Raw genomic sequence first — 17,118 nt, forward strand, 5'->3', positions numbered from 1 at the left:
AAAAAAAAAACAACTAATTAAATTCAACTTGCAAATCATGTAACATCATACTCTTTAATTAAATTTGTCCTCAAATGATCTGCTTTATCTTATCATGCTATAGCAGTTAGAGATAATACAACCTCATTAAGTACGGATAGTTTTATTGCACTAAAATGCAAAGGTAGTAACATTTTAACAGATAATGGATTTTATCAAGTAATTAGCAAAAAACATGTGAATTGAAGTTATTATTTGTAGATTATTATTGTTGATGTGATAGTGATTTCATTAATGACTTTGTAATATAAGCTGCTCAAATTTTTTAATTTGTCTTGCATGATCGACTTGTAGTGAAAGCAAGCTAAATTCTCTACATTTATTTGATTAATTCAATGTTAAAAGGCTTATACAATTATCTATTTTTGTAGGTATAAAACACTACGTATAATTTGGTATAAAAGACCATGTTTAAGTTATTGATTATTGCATGATTTACTTGGGTTGTTTGACTCGTTCATAATACTTAGCTCGTATTTACTAAGCTAAGTGTTGATATTCATCATTTAAGTCGATTAATAATATAAGTGATTTATACACCGAGTACATGTCTGCTATAATCAATTGTTGATTCTCAACCCGTCATAAAATGACCATCATTTTTTCTCGTATTTATTAACTAGAAGTTGCCTTAATTAAAGGACAAAATTGTTAGAAAAAAAAATTGCTTTTGTCAAGATTTTCATTTTGGCTGAAAAGATATTTTTTCATAAAATCAAAAACTGTTTGTTTTTTGAAGGCAAATACAAAAGTTAGCTAATAGTCATTTATCAAATTAAACAATAATGTGCTATATAATAAACGTCAAAAATGTACTAAAAATCTAGAATTGAGCATATATATGAATATAGAGTAAATACCAAGTAAATTTACAAATATATATGTTCAAACAAAGGGAAATTAATGGTAAAAGTACATGCATGCATGTGTTTATACAATGATTCACTACATATATATTTATAACATAGACCACAACCTAAATCCTATACCATATTATGGCATTACAATAAAAATATTATATCCTTTAATGCCTAAGCAAAAATAAAAAGCTATCTATAGCTAGTACACCAAACTTCACACAAATCAACAAAATGGTGGTGTACTTCTTGTCTTTCTAAATATGTCCCTTTTTTAAACCTATTTTTCTTCTTTTTTTTCAATTTTTTTTTAAATTGTTAGTTGGAAAATAATAAAATAATAATAATAATTCTTGTAATGATAAAAATCATTAGAAGAAAATGGTGCCACAATCATCTTGATCAAATCTCACATCTCCAAATTCAAGTTGAGGAAGAACTCCATTATTATCACCCAATTTGTTAGTTTGATCTTCCATTTCCAAGTCCCATAATAGCCCATAATCATCATTTTTCACAACCAAATCACTCCAACAAGGGTAGCTTGGGTTACCCTCTTTCAAGAGGTGCATGAAATTATTGCTAGGGTTTAACGACGATGGCGACGACATATGATGATTATTGGTAACAACATCATTGGTAATGATGTTTGGAATGTTGTTTCTAATGTTGTTGTTTTGGCTAATAATTGGTTCTTGAGAAAGAGTAGTAGTAGGAGTATAATTTGAAGAGAATGAGTTGGTTTGTTGGCATGCATAACAAGTAGGTGGTGAAGAGGTGCTAGCTGTTGTTGTATGTTCATGCATGTGTTGCCATTGGTTATTGTTGTTGTTTTCTTCAGTCTTGCTCTTGTGAAAAACTCTACATAACACCCAGTCTTCCTGCACATCATATCACAATTGAAATTATTTTTACGAAAATTAAGAAGTTACACAGTACATTTATATAGACGCACCAATGAAAATGATACAGGTAAATATATACGTGAAATTGCTTCAATATCAATATATTGTAATGTACTTGTATAATAGTGGCATATCATATATCATATCTCTGTGCACTAGCAAAAGGTAGTAGGCAAATACGAATTACTAATATGTACCTTTTCAAAAATCAAATCAAACCAAACTAAAAATGATTGGAAATTGGGGGAAAAAAATTATAAGATTTCAATCAATACTTAATCAATCAAAAATCACTAAAATTTCTTAATGCATGGTTTAAAGCCAATGTAGAGTATTAGTGAAGAAGTGACCTGAGTTGGTTATTGAGAATAATAACATAAACTACCAAGAAATTAAACAGGTACTAACTACAAACTAATTGTCTTATTATGGGCTATTTATTAAGTATAATTATAAGATAAATCTATAAAGAATTTATGCTGTAGAATATGTCAAGTCTTTGTCTAAATTTTGGAGCTTGGATAAATTTGAATAGTGTTACTTAGTGATGACTTCATGAAAGGGAACACAACACAAGTAAAATTGACAAAGAAAAATGATGAAGTTTCCTTGAATTTTCTATATTCTAAAGAATAGATGCCCTAAGATGCTGGGTTTGTCTAGAGAAAGTGACAACATATAAATCCTTGTCTCCAATCATTAAGCATTAGAGGTGATCGTCTTTAATGAATTATTTGTGTTTGCATTACAAATATTCCATTCTTTCTAGCCAAGTATCTATGATATTCGTCTTAGCACCTTAGCTTAACGTTAGTAAAACTTCTATTCTGTACTTTGTATGAGTTATAATTAACTTAATTTACAAGTTTATGACTCCACATTTTTCTCACATACACGTAATCACTTTCTATTCCGTTCTATCTCTATTATTTATCCACCCTATTTCATACTGTTCTTATTATTAATATATACGAATATTAAGTGAGTTGGAAAAGACAAGGAAAGGAGAATTTAAATCACGATGCTTTAGCTTAATCATGATTCATGGGGCCTAGCTTAGGTTATTAAGTAGCTAAGCTAGGGACTAAGGCTACTAAACTACTCATAATAAATATGTACAACTACCAAATACTTCGGCCTACAACTCATAATGAGCTAGATTAATGCAAGATGTACTATAGAATGGACCAATAACATTCTAATTATTTATAGTACGTTGCTAAATTACTTCACGTGATCTATACATTCAAAAGAAAAAGTACAAAATGCACTAGATTCAATTAATTCGACTATATATACTATGTGTAGTTGTATGCTTTGTCTTATTTAGTTATGTATGTAGGACATTAGGAGGACTATCCTTCTCCTTGGTTAACTATTACTAAAGAAGTAAAGAGGCATTTATTAAATCATGTCAAATATATATTCTCCTAATTTTAACCTTACAACAATACATAATGCATGAGAGTTTATTGTGCTCATGTACGTACCTTCCATGTGTGAGACTAAGTTGGTACGGGACAAGGCTGACCCAGCCCGTACCCTTATGTATATTGTTCACTCGTTATAAAGCTAGTAAAAAAGATAAAATAAACATATCATACGATGTTTTGATATTTAATAAAGTTAATTTTATTATTTAGTTTAATAAATACGGAGTACTTTGTAATTAATTGTGTACCTTAGGAGGCATATGAGGGCTCTCCAAGCGGAACTCATGCATGATCCAACCCGTTTTGATCCCATTTGGAGCTCGGTTTTTGTAAAAAACTAAAGTCTTCCTCATTCCTACGATCTCTTGGGTCCTCGGGTCAAGTATAACCCGATCCTTACCCGTTGCTTTCCAATAGCCAGATGTCGTTGCCCTATTGGTCCGAAAGCCCGTGGCATACTTGCGGTCACGAAAGCTGAAGAAGTACCACTCTGTGGTGTTGAGCTTCGCCACCTCTACACACAATAATATATAAAATAAAAAAAAATTAAGGAAAAATAAAGTCAAGAAATTATGGTAATTAGATAATTGCATCTATGATTCTATGAAAATAAAATCAAATCATTATTTGCGTGTATACTATTAATTAAGTACAATGATTGTATTCTCCTTATTATTCAAAAGGATAAGAGAAAAAAGGTACTATATATTATGAATTATTGGTTTAGTATATAATTGACAGTTTATATGTGTATCTGAGTCTTTTCAATGTTGTTTCATTATATCTTTGTTGTTCATCTAAGGGAAAACAACATCTCCTCTACTTACTTGTTGAGGACGTATACATCATGATTGAGTTCTTCGAATAAGATTTCGCCGATTCCCATTAGAGGGAGTCGGTAACATACTTATTTAAGTGATCATAATAAACCTAGATTCATCATATTATAATTTGAATAAGAATTCTACGAAGTGGACCGAGAGAGACTGGTGGTAGCTCTCTCGGTCATCTCCTGATGAGGTATGGTAGGGGTTCGATTCTCACCCGTAGTTAAGGTTATAGGGCAAAGCCAATTTTGGTAAATTGATAAAATAGCCAAAATATGCATATAGGTAGAGTATACATCTTATGTGATTAAAAAGAATATTGTACGCCGTATAAAATATATAGAATTTGAAACTGTTAAAAAGATGTAACACATATGTAAGTTAAAAAATGTTGTTTTACGTTGTAAAATAAGAAATACGTCGACTAACCTATGAGGGTTGTTGTCTATCGCGACTATTCTACCTATTACTAATTGGTTCGATGGTCTACATACTCCATCTATTATTAGTTGTTACAGAAAAGAATCCTGAAAACCGAGTTTGTTGTGATACGAGTATAAAATAAGTTTACTGAGTACTACGATCAAGCAATAAGCACAATCTTGTGTATAGTATAACTCTACAGTGATTACCCCTTTCCCCAAGTGTCACGTCATTGTTAATCCTAATTAATTATTGGATTCCTATTCTAATTAATTAGTGGACCTTGTTCCATCTAGCATCATCATTATAAATTTTTACGCGTTAGAAAATTTCAATTTCCAGGTATGTTGTTGTACAACCTAGACATTAAAAAAGTTCCTAACACAGTAAAATTATTTGAAAACGTAATTGACAAGATCTAATTCTTCTGTTAAAAAAAATGTAATTTCTATAACCCTTTCTTATTATCTTTCTTCCACCGCTTATATTTGAATTATTAGAATAAGAAATACGTACTCCATAATTAAAAACATCTACGACTTTAAAAAAATCACAAAAGACAGTAGTGTAAACAAGATTCAATCACATACATCTTGATGACTGAACTTATTGACATCTAAATCTAGCAAGTCAAATTGGATTTTTCAGGTATTTTCATTCTATTGTTGTATTGGTTGTCAATTAGTAACTAAAGCATCATTATTCTTTGCATATTTAGTAAATGAACCATATAAGAAGAAACAAAGAGAAAATTTGTTGGTCATTACTAGAATTACTTCAAATAATTATGGAAATAAGATAAGAAGGGTTTAGAAGTGTATTTATTTTCCTAATGAAGCACTTAGAGTTTTGTTAGAAATTAAATAACTTTTTATTTTAAGTAAAAGATGAAATTATATAACAACATAGGTGAATGTAGAAAAACTCAAGTGTAACAATAAAATAAGCTGGTTGGCTTGTAATCTTTCTCAATTTGGAAAGGAGTCAGCCTTGGTGTTGTCAAGCTGTTATTTGTGATTTTGTAGCTTTTATGACAAGCCTACTTAATATGCAAGTGAACAAAATATTTTTTTGGTGTTATGTGTAATACCATATCAAAAATCAAAAATGTATTAGGAATATACTATCTTGCATACTTTCAATTAAGGTGAAAATTTTAAACTACTCCCAAATTTAGAAGCAAATACAAAAAGGGACATAATTATTCTGCTAGTGATCAATACACGTTTATAGATAATTACATTACGCCAGCAACATCACTCACAAGAATAATACAAGGTGTGAGTTAGTTCTATTAGTCATTCAATTTTCGAGGTGAAAAAGGCTTTTCAACACATAATACACGGGGCATGCAAAAAAAGGAGGGAACCAAACCGGAAAATTAGCGCACACACAATGACACAAGTCACAACTCACAACCAATAAAACGAAAGAGACAAAACTTATTAGGAGAAAAAGATAGAAAGTAACAACCTCAAAAGAATTATTCTTGTGCAAGTATACAAGTATGATCTAACGTTGTACTCGCTATAATAGATTAGAAAACATGCCGTTTTAGAGCCCCTTTAGTCCCAAAATATATAGTGAAAATGAGGTATTTTTAATCAAATAATAGTAATTTAATTAATATTTTCATTTTTTTTGAAGAATATTTTCATTTTGTTTTACTACACAAAATACTTGAATAAATACACCCCGACCCACTTAATCAAATTACAAAGAAATTATATAAAAATAAAAGTTAAAAATTAGCTTAATCAATAACTTGCATGCAAAAAATTTGATAATCCCGGAGTTTCATGCACTATAATTAAATGCACATTTGAAAAAAAAGTGAAAGGAAATCAAATCAATTGAACAAATAATGAATCTTCATATATACTAGAAAGTTATTTACCACGACACGTCTACTAATTGGGATTAATAGATTTATGCATGATACATGAATCAAATTAGATTGTTTGTTACTAGTAATAAATATGCATGATATGATATATTAAATTTAAATGTGAAAGCTGTAATAAAATTATATACACCATAATGAATAATGCAATGAAGATTTTCACGAGACCATTTCTCATTTAACAAAACTTTTCTTTTCTTTTTTTTTTTTTTTTTTTTTTTGATGGGTAATTTAACAAAACTTAAAGTCAAGCTTACAACTAAATTAGTGGCAAGTGGAGAAAATATAAAAGTACCAAAATTCCTTCTTCCATCCATTTAAAGTACTAAATATTCGTTTAGGCATGATCATATCACCAAATTTCATATACAAATCTTTCATTCCACTAATCATAAGTGATACGATTTTACTTGTGCGATGAGAATACTCTATAGTTACTCGACCATCCAATTATCATAACAAAAACGCGAAAACCAAAATAAATAAAATTTAAAAAAAAATAAAAAAATTGTTGTACTCTCCCCTATAAAACTAATTTTTTCTATACCAACCTCTAGGTCAAGCTTCCAGTGATCCAGTCCATAACTCCATATATAATCACGTTCCAATTAACTCATGATGCATTAAATCATTGAAAAACAACATAAATAATCTGTAAAAGTTTTTTTGAAAACAAGTTTGATCAACTCAAAAAGGAGGGAATAAATTAAAAGGAAGAGAATGCATGTAAACTTCTCAAAAAGAAAGATTAACAAATTTTTTAAAAAAATGAAACATACTAAAAATAGTAATTATATATAATTATTATAGTAATTAATAAAATAAAAAAACTTGAAATTTATATACATACCAGGAAGTTGCCAAGGCTCACAAGTATGCAAATCAATTTCAACCAAAGTACCCTTAAGAGCTTCTTCATTAGCAATCTTTTTATAAAGATAATGACAAACTAATTCTTCATCACTTGGATAAAATCTAAATCCAGGAGGAAGTGTTGCTCCAATGTCTCTTAAACCCATGATAATAATTTTAATAAAAATGTAGCAAATTTAAGAAGGCGGTCCAAAAATAAATTAAAGAGAGAAAGTTTGTAAATTTTTTTTATAAGATGTATAAAAATAATATAGTATATAGTTTTAGAAGGGGGTATATATATAAGGGAGAAGAGGGGTGATGACATAAGAAGTAAGGTTTGGCAAAATAATAAAAAATGTGTCATAATCTGGCTTTTAGCAAAGGAAGAGGAGAGAGAAAGCTTGCTAAGTTAGTTAAGGTGGGGAGAAGTTTCAAGAAAAGCCAAAGTTACAAGAAATCTTAATTATGTGAAAAAAGGGGTGAGAAATCCTTAATTCTGTCTATTTCTTATGCTAATTAATGCTACATATGAGTATATGGCCAAAGTTATTAATTAAGCCTAATTTCTCTAATTATCATTAGCACTTTTTTTTTATTAAAAATTCCAATTTCTTACAGTTGTATTAATCTTGTTTTTGAATAAGTTGCATCACTTAGCAATTAATTGATTCTATGTATGTATATGCTTATATTTGTTAATTACAATTAGCTTCTATTACAAAATGAGATATTTAATGGGTGTGTTTTTAAAGCTAAGTTTCCAGTGTTGTATTTACTGGCATACACATTATTATTTTGGGGTTGAATAATGTATTAGCTGAATTAGTTTCTGTGTGAGCTCATGACTATATTGTGGAGTGCATTATTATCTTGTGATTTCAATTATTAATAATGTTTATAATTTCATATTTATAAATATAGTTTTTAACATTGTATTTTTGTGAATTGGTGATATGATTTTTATACTTTACTCCGTAATTGAGTATATTTTCTACCAAAAAGGGAATTAAAGAACAACGGCAATTTCTTGTGAAACGGAATAAATGTATGGTTTTTTGAAATTAATTAGAATATCAAACAAGATTCACCATTACTGTAGCGTACATATATTGTACATCTCCTTGTTACAACGTATTAATTAGCTAGCAAAGGCGTGTTCAACGCTCCTAGTAACATAAGTTAGGGATTTACAGAGTAACAATAAAAGGCGAGTACAACTCATATACAGATTGTCTTCCGATTGTGTAACGTATTATAATTTGGTAAAGTTGATTATGTTCCTTCATTCATGTTAAATTATCAAATTAAAACCATACCCCTTAAACTCATGAATGTGACACAATTTACAAAATTAAAAATATTTGTATCAATCATTTTTGAAGTCACCTTGTCACTCATTTCCGACCTAGTTTTTTTATTATTATTATTATTAAAACGCTAGTGCAAAGATATTATTATTTATGAAATTGTGATATTTTCTTCCGGACATTCTAAAATTAATCGGGTGACAATAATATTCCAACAAAGAAATGATTAATTTTAATGTGAACACAACCTAATCAAGTCATTTGATTGTCTATAAATTATCATAAAACAGGAGTAACACAAATGTGGATACTATGGAAAGATTATCACATAATTTGCTACAATTACAATATAATATTTCATACGGCATGTTAAGCATTATTCTTTTCAAGGGTATAATAATTAATGTAATAATAAGAGTAGTAACTATCAACTTATAATTAATCAAATAAAGTAGTAAGAGAAGAGATGATATAAAAGTGGAGTAGAAAAAAAAAATGCAATTACGCGGAAAAAATATAAAAATTAAATCAAAAAATTGATTGGCAAGAACATGTGCTTAACACGGCAATTGGATAAAAAGGGGAAACAAAAGATTAAAGGCTGTTTGACTTTATAATGCATATTTTAGGGACCATTTTACATGAACTACGAGTTATCGAGTTTTCATTATTTATTTACATGCATTGGGTCTTTCGGTAGTCTTTCCTGTGTACCTTCGACCGTGTTGTATCCAATTATTCCTAAGACTTATGGTTTGATTGTTTTAATATATTTTTTTTCCAAATTAAACAGAAGGTAGAAGGACAATATAAATTACCAAGTACAAATTATAAGCGTAGGAGGTCATATGGCCCGTATCTAGAAGACTAGAAGTGTCAATTCAGATCATTAATTGGAGTCTAGGTTGAATGTAATCAATTTCAAGCTATACTAAATTATTGTGTTTATACAAATCGACTTTTGAATTAGGTCATTTTTCGGGTTGGTTACATCTCAAGGATAGGTGGTTCTAATAAGTATGTGGCATGTTGTATTATGTTGTAGATATATAAGGGCTTTTTTTTTTTTTTTTTTTTTTTGCAACAAATATATAATCCCTTTATTAATAGTAAGAAAATATACTACAAAATTCAGCTCTACAAAAAGTTTATACACATATATATGAAAAATGACACTTATAATAAACCATTCATAAATTATCAAAGATTATAGTATTTTAAAAGTATTTCATAAAAAAGATTATAGTATTTTAGAAGTATTTCATAAATTCATAAGTGAGTTAAATTACTTTTGCTACAACAGAAATTTTGCATGAGAATTAATTTTCAAGTGACAAGATAGTTGGAATGTCGAAAATATATTCAATTACATGTTAATTATGTTCTACTAGTACTTGTATTTAAAATAATTAAAAAAAAAACTTTATCTAGCTCCAATTAATTTAAAAGTGAAGTGAACCATTGTAAAACAAAATGCAAAGTCATTTAAAATCGCTTAAATCTTGAGTTAATGAGCAAATGTATGTACTTTAAAAGGTTTATATAATTTCATAATTTATGTAAACAATCACACAACGAATCATTTTCATCGTTTTTTTTATTCAACAACATTAACAATTATTTGGAGATAATGCTTTTTATCCAAAAATAAATAAAAAGAAAAAAGCAGTGTAGGGACTTTTTATTGTAGTCTCAAACAAGATTCTTTTTAGCAACATAAAAAAGAAAACAAATTCAAAAGAGATTCTTCCTAAAAGGTACTTGTTGAATTCTCACCTCTTTGGATCGGATCGTGATATTTCATTCGTCAATTTATAGTCCACATTTTTATGGACTATTATATTACTTTTAAATTAAGTAATTTTGAGAGCTTTTGAGTCGTTTTCTATGAAAGAAAAATTTCCTATCCATCGAACCTTTGTATTTTTATAATTATAATTAGCCAAGTGTTGGAATTATGGGAACAGTTTGTAAGATAAGCCATGCATATCATTTTAAGGACATGGTGTATATATGAGTACTACTAGTAATGGCACTAGGCTAAGGGTCCGTTCTCTTACGTTGAAATTTAGTTCAATTCATTTCAGCTCCTAATTTCCTTTTCTTATAAAATGTTCATTTCAGTTCAGCTCAGTTCAGTTCAGTTCAGTTCAGTTCAGTCAATGAGAACAGGCCCTAAACCGGGCGCGGGCACGAGCCAAGCACATCACATTATTACAAATTATACGTCTTAGGTTGTGAGACATTTTTGGTTGAAAAAAGTACATACAAGAAAACACAAATTACTAGCTTGGGAGCCTTGGGCGGGCATAATATGACAAATAAGACAAAATCAAGTGAAATTGTGTTAAATTATAATGCGTAATTGTAGGCACAACAAAATAAACTCCCAATTCGTATCTAGACCGTTCTTTTGATATTCAAGGCACATATATGTACAACAAGTAGCTATAAATTAATTGGGTTGTGCCGTGGGCTGAGCAATCGTGTATGAACCTAGCCATGACATGACGTAGAGCTTTTTTTTGAGAGACCTAGAGTCCTTTTTTAAATATGCATAGTATACCTAAAATAACATTTACTAGGAAATAGGAAATATGACCAAATAAACTTCATATTTTATTTTGTAGCTAGCTTAATCCGTTCCATATAGTATGAATGATGTTGATATGAAGAGAATATTACCCGTTAATTCCTAGATTATTTACTCCGTAATTGCTAATGATGTTCTTTCGTATATGATTTGGCCTACCAATGATTATATCATTCAATCACATACAAGAAGCTTATACAAGAAGAAGCAGCAAAGGTTATGTGTTAATGCGTTATATGCTGACTGCAACAATTCCAGACATATCACTCATAATTTGATGTGAGTTTTTGTCAAAATTACGACCAACCAATTGAAAGAAATTAAATATATATACAAATTCAATTACGACCAACCAATTTTAGACGACAAACCTTATAAAACATTAGGGTATGAAGAAATTAAACGATAAGTTTCTAATTAATAATGATACTTAATAAAAAGGATCTTGATTCAACTATAATTGAAAATCTAAGGTTATACACGAAGTAAATTATTTTTTTCATGTTTGACTGCGACGCTAATGAATCAATATCCTACAAAACAATCACTCTCCTTAATTATCTCCAACTCTCCTAATATATATATCTCCAACTCTCCTAAGTATAATTTTGCGGCAAATACAAGTTTATGTGCCAGATAAACGATTTTTTGTTAATTTGGTGGCATTTCTGTAAATGTATTTAAAAAGCATGGTCATTTAGGACATGTTCACATTTACTTAACTAAGCTGAACTGAATTTATTGGAGCTGAACTGAATGGAACTGATTGGAGCTGAACTGAACTGAGTTGAAATGAATATTTTATGATGAGAGAGGGAAATTATGAACTGAACTAATTAGAGCTGAACTGAACTAAAATTAAGTAAATGTGAACAGACCCTTATTCAGTACTTTTTGTGAGCTGTCCAATTTCTGTTTGCAACTTGCATTTAATGTTTGGTGAGGAAATTACACATGTACGCCTCAACTAGTACATCAAATTAAAAGACGCATATATGTGCCCATCCGCTGGTAGTTGAAAAGACGATTATACCCCTAGATAAACAAATTTTGTTTATCTGGGGAATTAACTTGGCACATCTCATTATTTTTTGTGTATTTACATAATGGGGTAGTAATAATGTAAGAATATAGGGGTTCAAGAAAGAAACAAATTTAAATATATATATATATATATATGCGCGTATCATCAATATTATAAATCTATCCATAATTTTAAATAATATTTGTTTCGCTTTCTATATAATTTAGTATAAAGGATTAATTATTTACAATCACAAAGTATTTTCCCGAAGTTCATTTTTTATAATAAGGATGTAGGGTGGCGGAAGCAATTATTGGAAAATAGGACAAAAATATTCTTATCAATAAAAACATTAATAAAAACTTAGACAAAAATATAAATAAAAATAATTCTCATAATTTTAGCTTGTATGTTCACTTGCATGAGTTGGCTATATATATATATATATATATATATATATATATATATATATATATATATATATATATATATATATATATATATATATATATATATATATATATATATATATATATATATATATATGTAGAATTGACGACAATTGTAGATAGTGTGCGAATCTACAATTGCAAGAATATACGTATTATATTATTATAACGTGTACTCATGTATTTTGTACGTAGTGTATATAAAATTATATATTTGCTCTCATGTCTAAAAATAATAATGCTAGTATGTAAGAATTTCATACATTTTTTATCTCTCTGTTCCTTTTGTTTTTTTCATTTATTTTACAGCAATGTAGTTCTCATAATATATATGCCGCAACTTCAAGTGGAAATATTTTTAATTATGATTAATAGAAATTTGATAGTTAAAAAATACACACTACACAAGTAGAGTAAAGACCAAATACGGTCCCTAAACTTTGGTATAAGTTTGATTTAGATCCCTCAATTTTCAAAAGTTTGATATTGGTCCCTTCACCACCAATGACTCATCAATTGTGGTGGCTATAAGAATGAGTCAGCAAAGTTTAGGGACCTTGCTATTATTTAATTGCTGACTGGACCAAAGTTTAGGGACTTCTAATGCTGACTGTACTAAAGTTTAGGGACTTTGGAATTTTTTAATGATTTTCGTGCTGATTATACAATTCATGTCACATATAAGAATTTCCAAATTAGAGGATGGCATTACCTTCAGCAGACGATACTTTCGCAAGCTTGAACTCTTTTTGCTCCCTTGTTTCGCCAAATTCCCAACCAGACATCAGCAACAATGGCGTAATACAATTTTGTGATGAAAATACTCTTGTGGGCTTCTAATTTCTAAAGGAATAAATGGAGCCTTCTGATTATATCACCTAAGTTAATATCCATTTTGGGGAAAAATGGACTGCCAAGGTCCCTAAACTTTCACCAATATTAATAAAAAATGCCACGTCATATGGGCAAGGTCCCTAAACTTTTCCCTTCATTTGACAACTCAGCAATTTTGTCCCTAAACTTTGTCTAGTCATCAATTATTTTGCTGGAATAAGTCTTCAGTGGTGGTGGAGGGACCAAAATCAGACTTTTGAAAGTTGAGGGACCTAAATCAAACTTATACCAAAGTTAAGGGACCGTATTTTTACTTTACTCTTAATAAGATCATGCATAATAGTTTTTTAATTAATTACTATACGTAATTGAGAATTTAGGGTTATATAATAGCAACCAAATCGTTGCCTTTCTAATTGAAGCATTTCAAACAAGACAAGCCAATAAATTAGAAAAACTCATACGAGTAGTAGTAAATTGAGACGAAGGACACATTTAGGTTTAGCCTTTTAGGTGATATGGTGTTAGTAAATTTGTTCTACAAGCTCAGATTTTTCTAGTGGAGACAACAAACAATTTTATTTATTTATTTTTTTCATTTTACGTTATAAATGAAATTTTAAGATTTTCACAAGCGAACACGCACTATTATATACATACGGAGTACCAATAAAGTGTTACTTAGCTCAGATCACTTGATAATTAAGTTTCTTACTTCAAATTCTAGAGATTTGGTTCTTGATCTAATGCTATTGAGTGAGTATAATTAGGATACTATACTCCCAAGTGCATGATCTATAAATACTATACCAAAAAATCATGAAGGTTGAGCGAAGTTTGTTTAGGGTCTTCTTTCTTACCCAAAAAAAAAAGTATATAGTGATTCAAAAATTAATTAAAGCGAGAGAAATATAGTGTAAAAAGTCAATATATAAACTCCGTAATAGATATACTCCATATTTTGTAAACACACAAGTTTTCTATTTAAAAATATTGATAATGACAAGAGGAGGAGAATGTTAGTGAAATAAATTGAGAACAACTCAATATGTAAGTATGTGTAAAGTCTCATTCGGTTTCGATAGACTTTAGCTTTAAATTTATTTTGGTGGGTGGATCGAATGAAAGTTGGTTAAGGAATACGACTTAATTACGATGACTTTGTTCATTAACTATATTGATGTATGAATATGATGCATCCAATTCATTAGTAGGGTTCAATTGTATGTCATCATCCTATCTTCCTTCATCACAAACATAATTACCATAAAAGACTAGAGTTACGCTGAATAACACGGATATAATTAAGAATTAATTAATTTTGATTCAACTTATTTGTTCTTTAAACCTTTTTTATTTATTGAAATAAGTCAAAATAAATTGAGTAGAACAAGTTAAGGTCTGACTAAAGTTTTTTGTAACAACTTGGACATATGGTCCATAGCGTACAAAAATTACCACGTCTCCAAATTAAGTTCAAGTTTAACTTATTTCCGCAATATACAAAATGAATCTTCGAGCATCTTAATTTAGGAGAAATTTAACTATTACGGTGTATGAAGTATTTTTGTAAAAAATTGTTTTCAAGAAAATTAATTAAAGTAAAAAAGTACTACAGTAATACTTAAAGCATCAAATGTAATAAATATTCACCAAAAGATAATTAACTATCACATGTGTAGTAAATATTATTGCCGAACATATAATTTGCTTGGCCAGATAAACTATGTGAAATTATGCTATTGGTTTATTAATATATATAAGAATAGGAAACTTCTTTTTTTTTTTTTTTTTTTAAAGCATAGTACTCGTATTAATTTGCTATTTTAATTTTGCAAGCATCTTTGATAAAAAATGAACTATGATTCGATCGATTCTGTACATTTGATACGCAATTCTTTGGACCAACCTATTGTTAAGAACTTAGGACTTAGGAATATGATTGCACGAATTATATGTACATCTCTTCGAGTACTTCTAAATATTTAGTGAAACATTCTTCTTGTCTATCTATATGTGGAAATATATGGAATATTATTAAACTCGGAATAGGAAATTGTGTAAAATGAGTGATATTCAAAATTTAATACTCGTACTAGATTTAATATATAAAGAGTATCATTTTTCCTTTAAAACTCTCGTAAATCAAAAATCAAGCTTTATCAAATAAAAAAAATTTCTAAAAAAAAACAATTAGTTTGAGAATCATTTTCATACTTAGCTTGAGTGCTTAACTTTTTATTTTAACACTCCCTATATTAATGGGAGAAACTATGTTGCTGTTTTCCTTGTATAAAAACATGCTTTTCTCCTTTATCTTGCTAAATTTTTCCTTATGAACTAATTTTAAAAAAAAAAAAAAAAAAAGCAAATCAAAATTGGGGAATGTGCAGTGTTTACTTCTAGTAGTAGGTCCATAACTTAAGAACCTAAAATCTCAAACCTAACTAGGAGGTAATAATGCTTTGTACTTAATCTTTTAGGTTGCATATAATATTAATCATCTAAAAGTGAAAATATTAATTACGAAGTATAATTTAAAACTATAACTCTGATCAACTTGCATTGTTACTCCGTATTATGTATAAAAGTACTCCTAATGAGTTGTGATACACTCACTATTAAGTTATGTTACAATGAAGATATTTTTTTTTTGTGAGTATAACTAGTGAAAAAAAAATAATGAGACTACAAAATAACTTCTCACAAAATTAAGTCGAATAAAACAGACAACTGAGCTATGCCAAAGAAGATCAATTCAAACATTTAATATTGAATCTCTGACCAGTCACGAGACATATTATGTGGCAATGCTATATCACATAAAAATCCAAATTTGTAACATCATTACTTTGTAATAATACATTCCATAGATACACTAACAATCTTTTTTAATTTTCAAAAATAATCATAAAATAGATGTTACCAACTAGAAATTGATACGTAGGTGTTTGACGAATGAGATCATGATTATATTTTGTATATTTGTAAGATTAGAGCATTTTCTTGTTTCACCAATATGATGAATGATATAATGATGATGTTATTAGTAGTAATTAGTACGAGTAATAATTAACGAGTGTGTTTTAATGATAATATAAATGCTAATGATAATAATGCTAATATTTGATTAAGTATGGATTATTTGATCTGAATGTGAAGCGTATTTATATTATTGATGGTTTACACGAATGAATTTGAATTGGTAGAATACATGCATCTACATATAACTCCATCCATTAATTATTTTATTTTATGATTTTCAAATTTCATAATTACAAATGTTTACCTGAATTTTGATTAGATTATAAATTGTACGGTATGCTTGAAAATTTAGCATAAAGTCTTTGAGTTATTCTTCTACTTATACACAATCTTTTGTGCTCAATATATAACTCTCCATTGACTTGATTATTAGTCTTTTCAAAGTGCATGTAATTATCTCCTAATGCATGATCAATAGAGCATTAAGAGCAAATGAAATACTTTGTAGCTTAGTTAGTTTAGCCTTTAAAAACTCCTTCAACCTATAAACTTAATTTTAAAAAATTCTGTTATTTGTGCAATTACTTTCAGATATAAAACCCTAGTAATAGCTAGGTAGTTAATATCCTAACTGTTTGTGCAATTATTTGTGATATTGCTAAACAGACAAGGAGAGGAGTGCAT

At 28.7% G+C, this 17,118-nt stretch overlaps 1 protein-coding gene across 1 annotated transcript; it reads right to left on the bottom strand.

Annotated features, from left to right (window-relative positions):
- Positions 1–921: 921 nt before the first annotated feature.
- Positions 922–7,753, bottom strand: LOC110733099 (NAC domain-containing protein 92-like). Its single transcript, XM_021913116.1, has 3 exons — positions 7,238–7,753; positions 3,483–3,748; positions 922–1,777 (listed from the first exon to the last, which is right to left on the bottom strand). Exons 1-3 carry the CDS (start codon positions 7,404–7,406, stop codon positions 1,268–1,270), a joined length of 945 nt encoding a protein of 314 aa, XP_021768808.1. The 5' UTR covers positions 7,407–7,753; the 3' UTR covers positions 922–1,267.
- Between the last annotated feature and the right edge of the window lie 9,365 nt (positions 7,754–17,118).

The sequence above is a fragment of the Chenopodium quinoa genome, unplaced genomic scaffold (genome assembly GCF_001683475.1).
Source record: "Chenopodium quinoa cultivar QQ74 unplaced genomic scaffold, ASM168347v1, whole genome shotgun sequence".
Classification (NCBI taxonomy): Eukaryota; Viridiplantae; Streptophyta; class Magnoliopsida; order Caryophyllales; family Amaranthaceae; genus Chenopodium; species Chenopodium quinoa.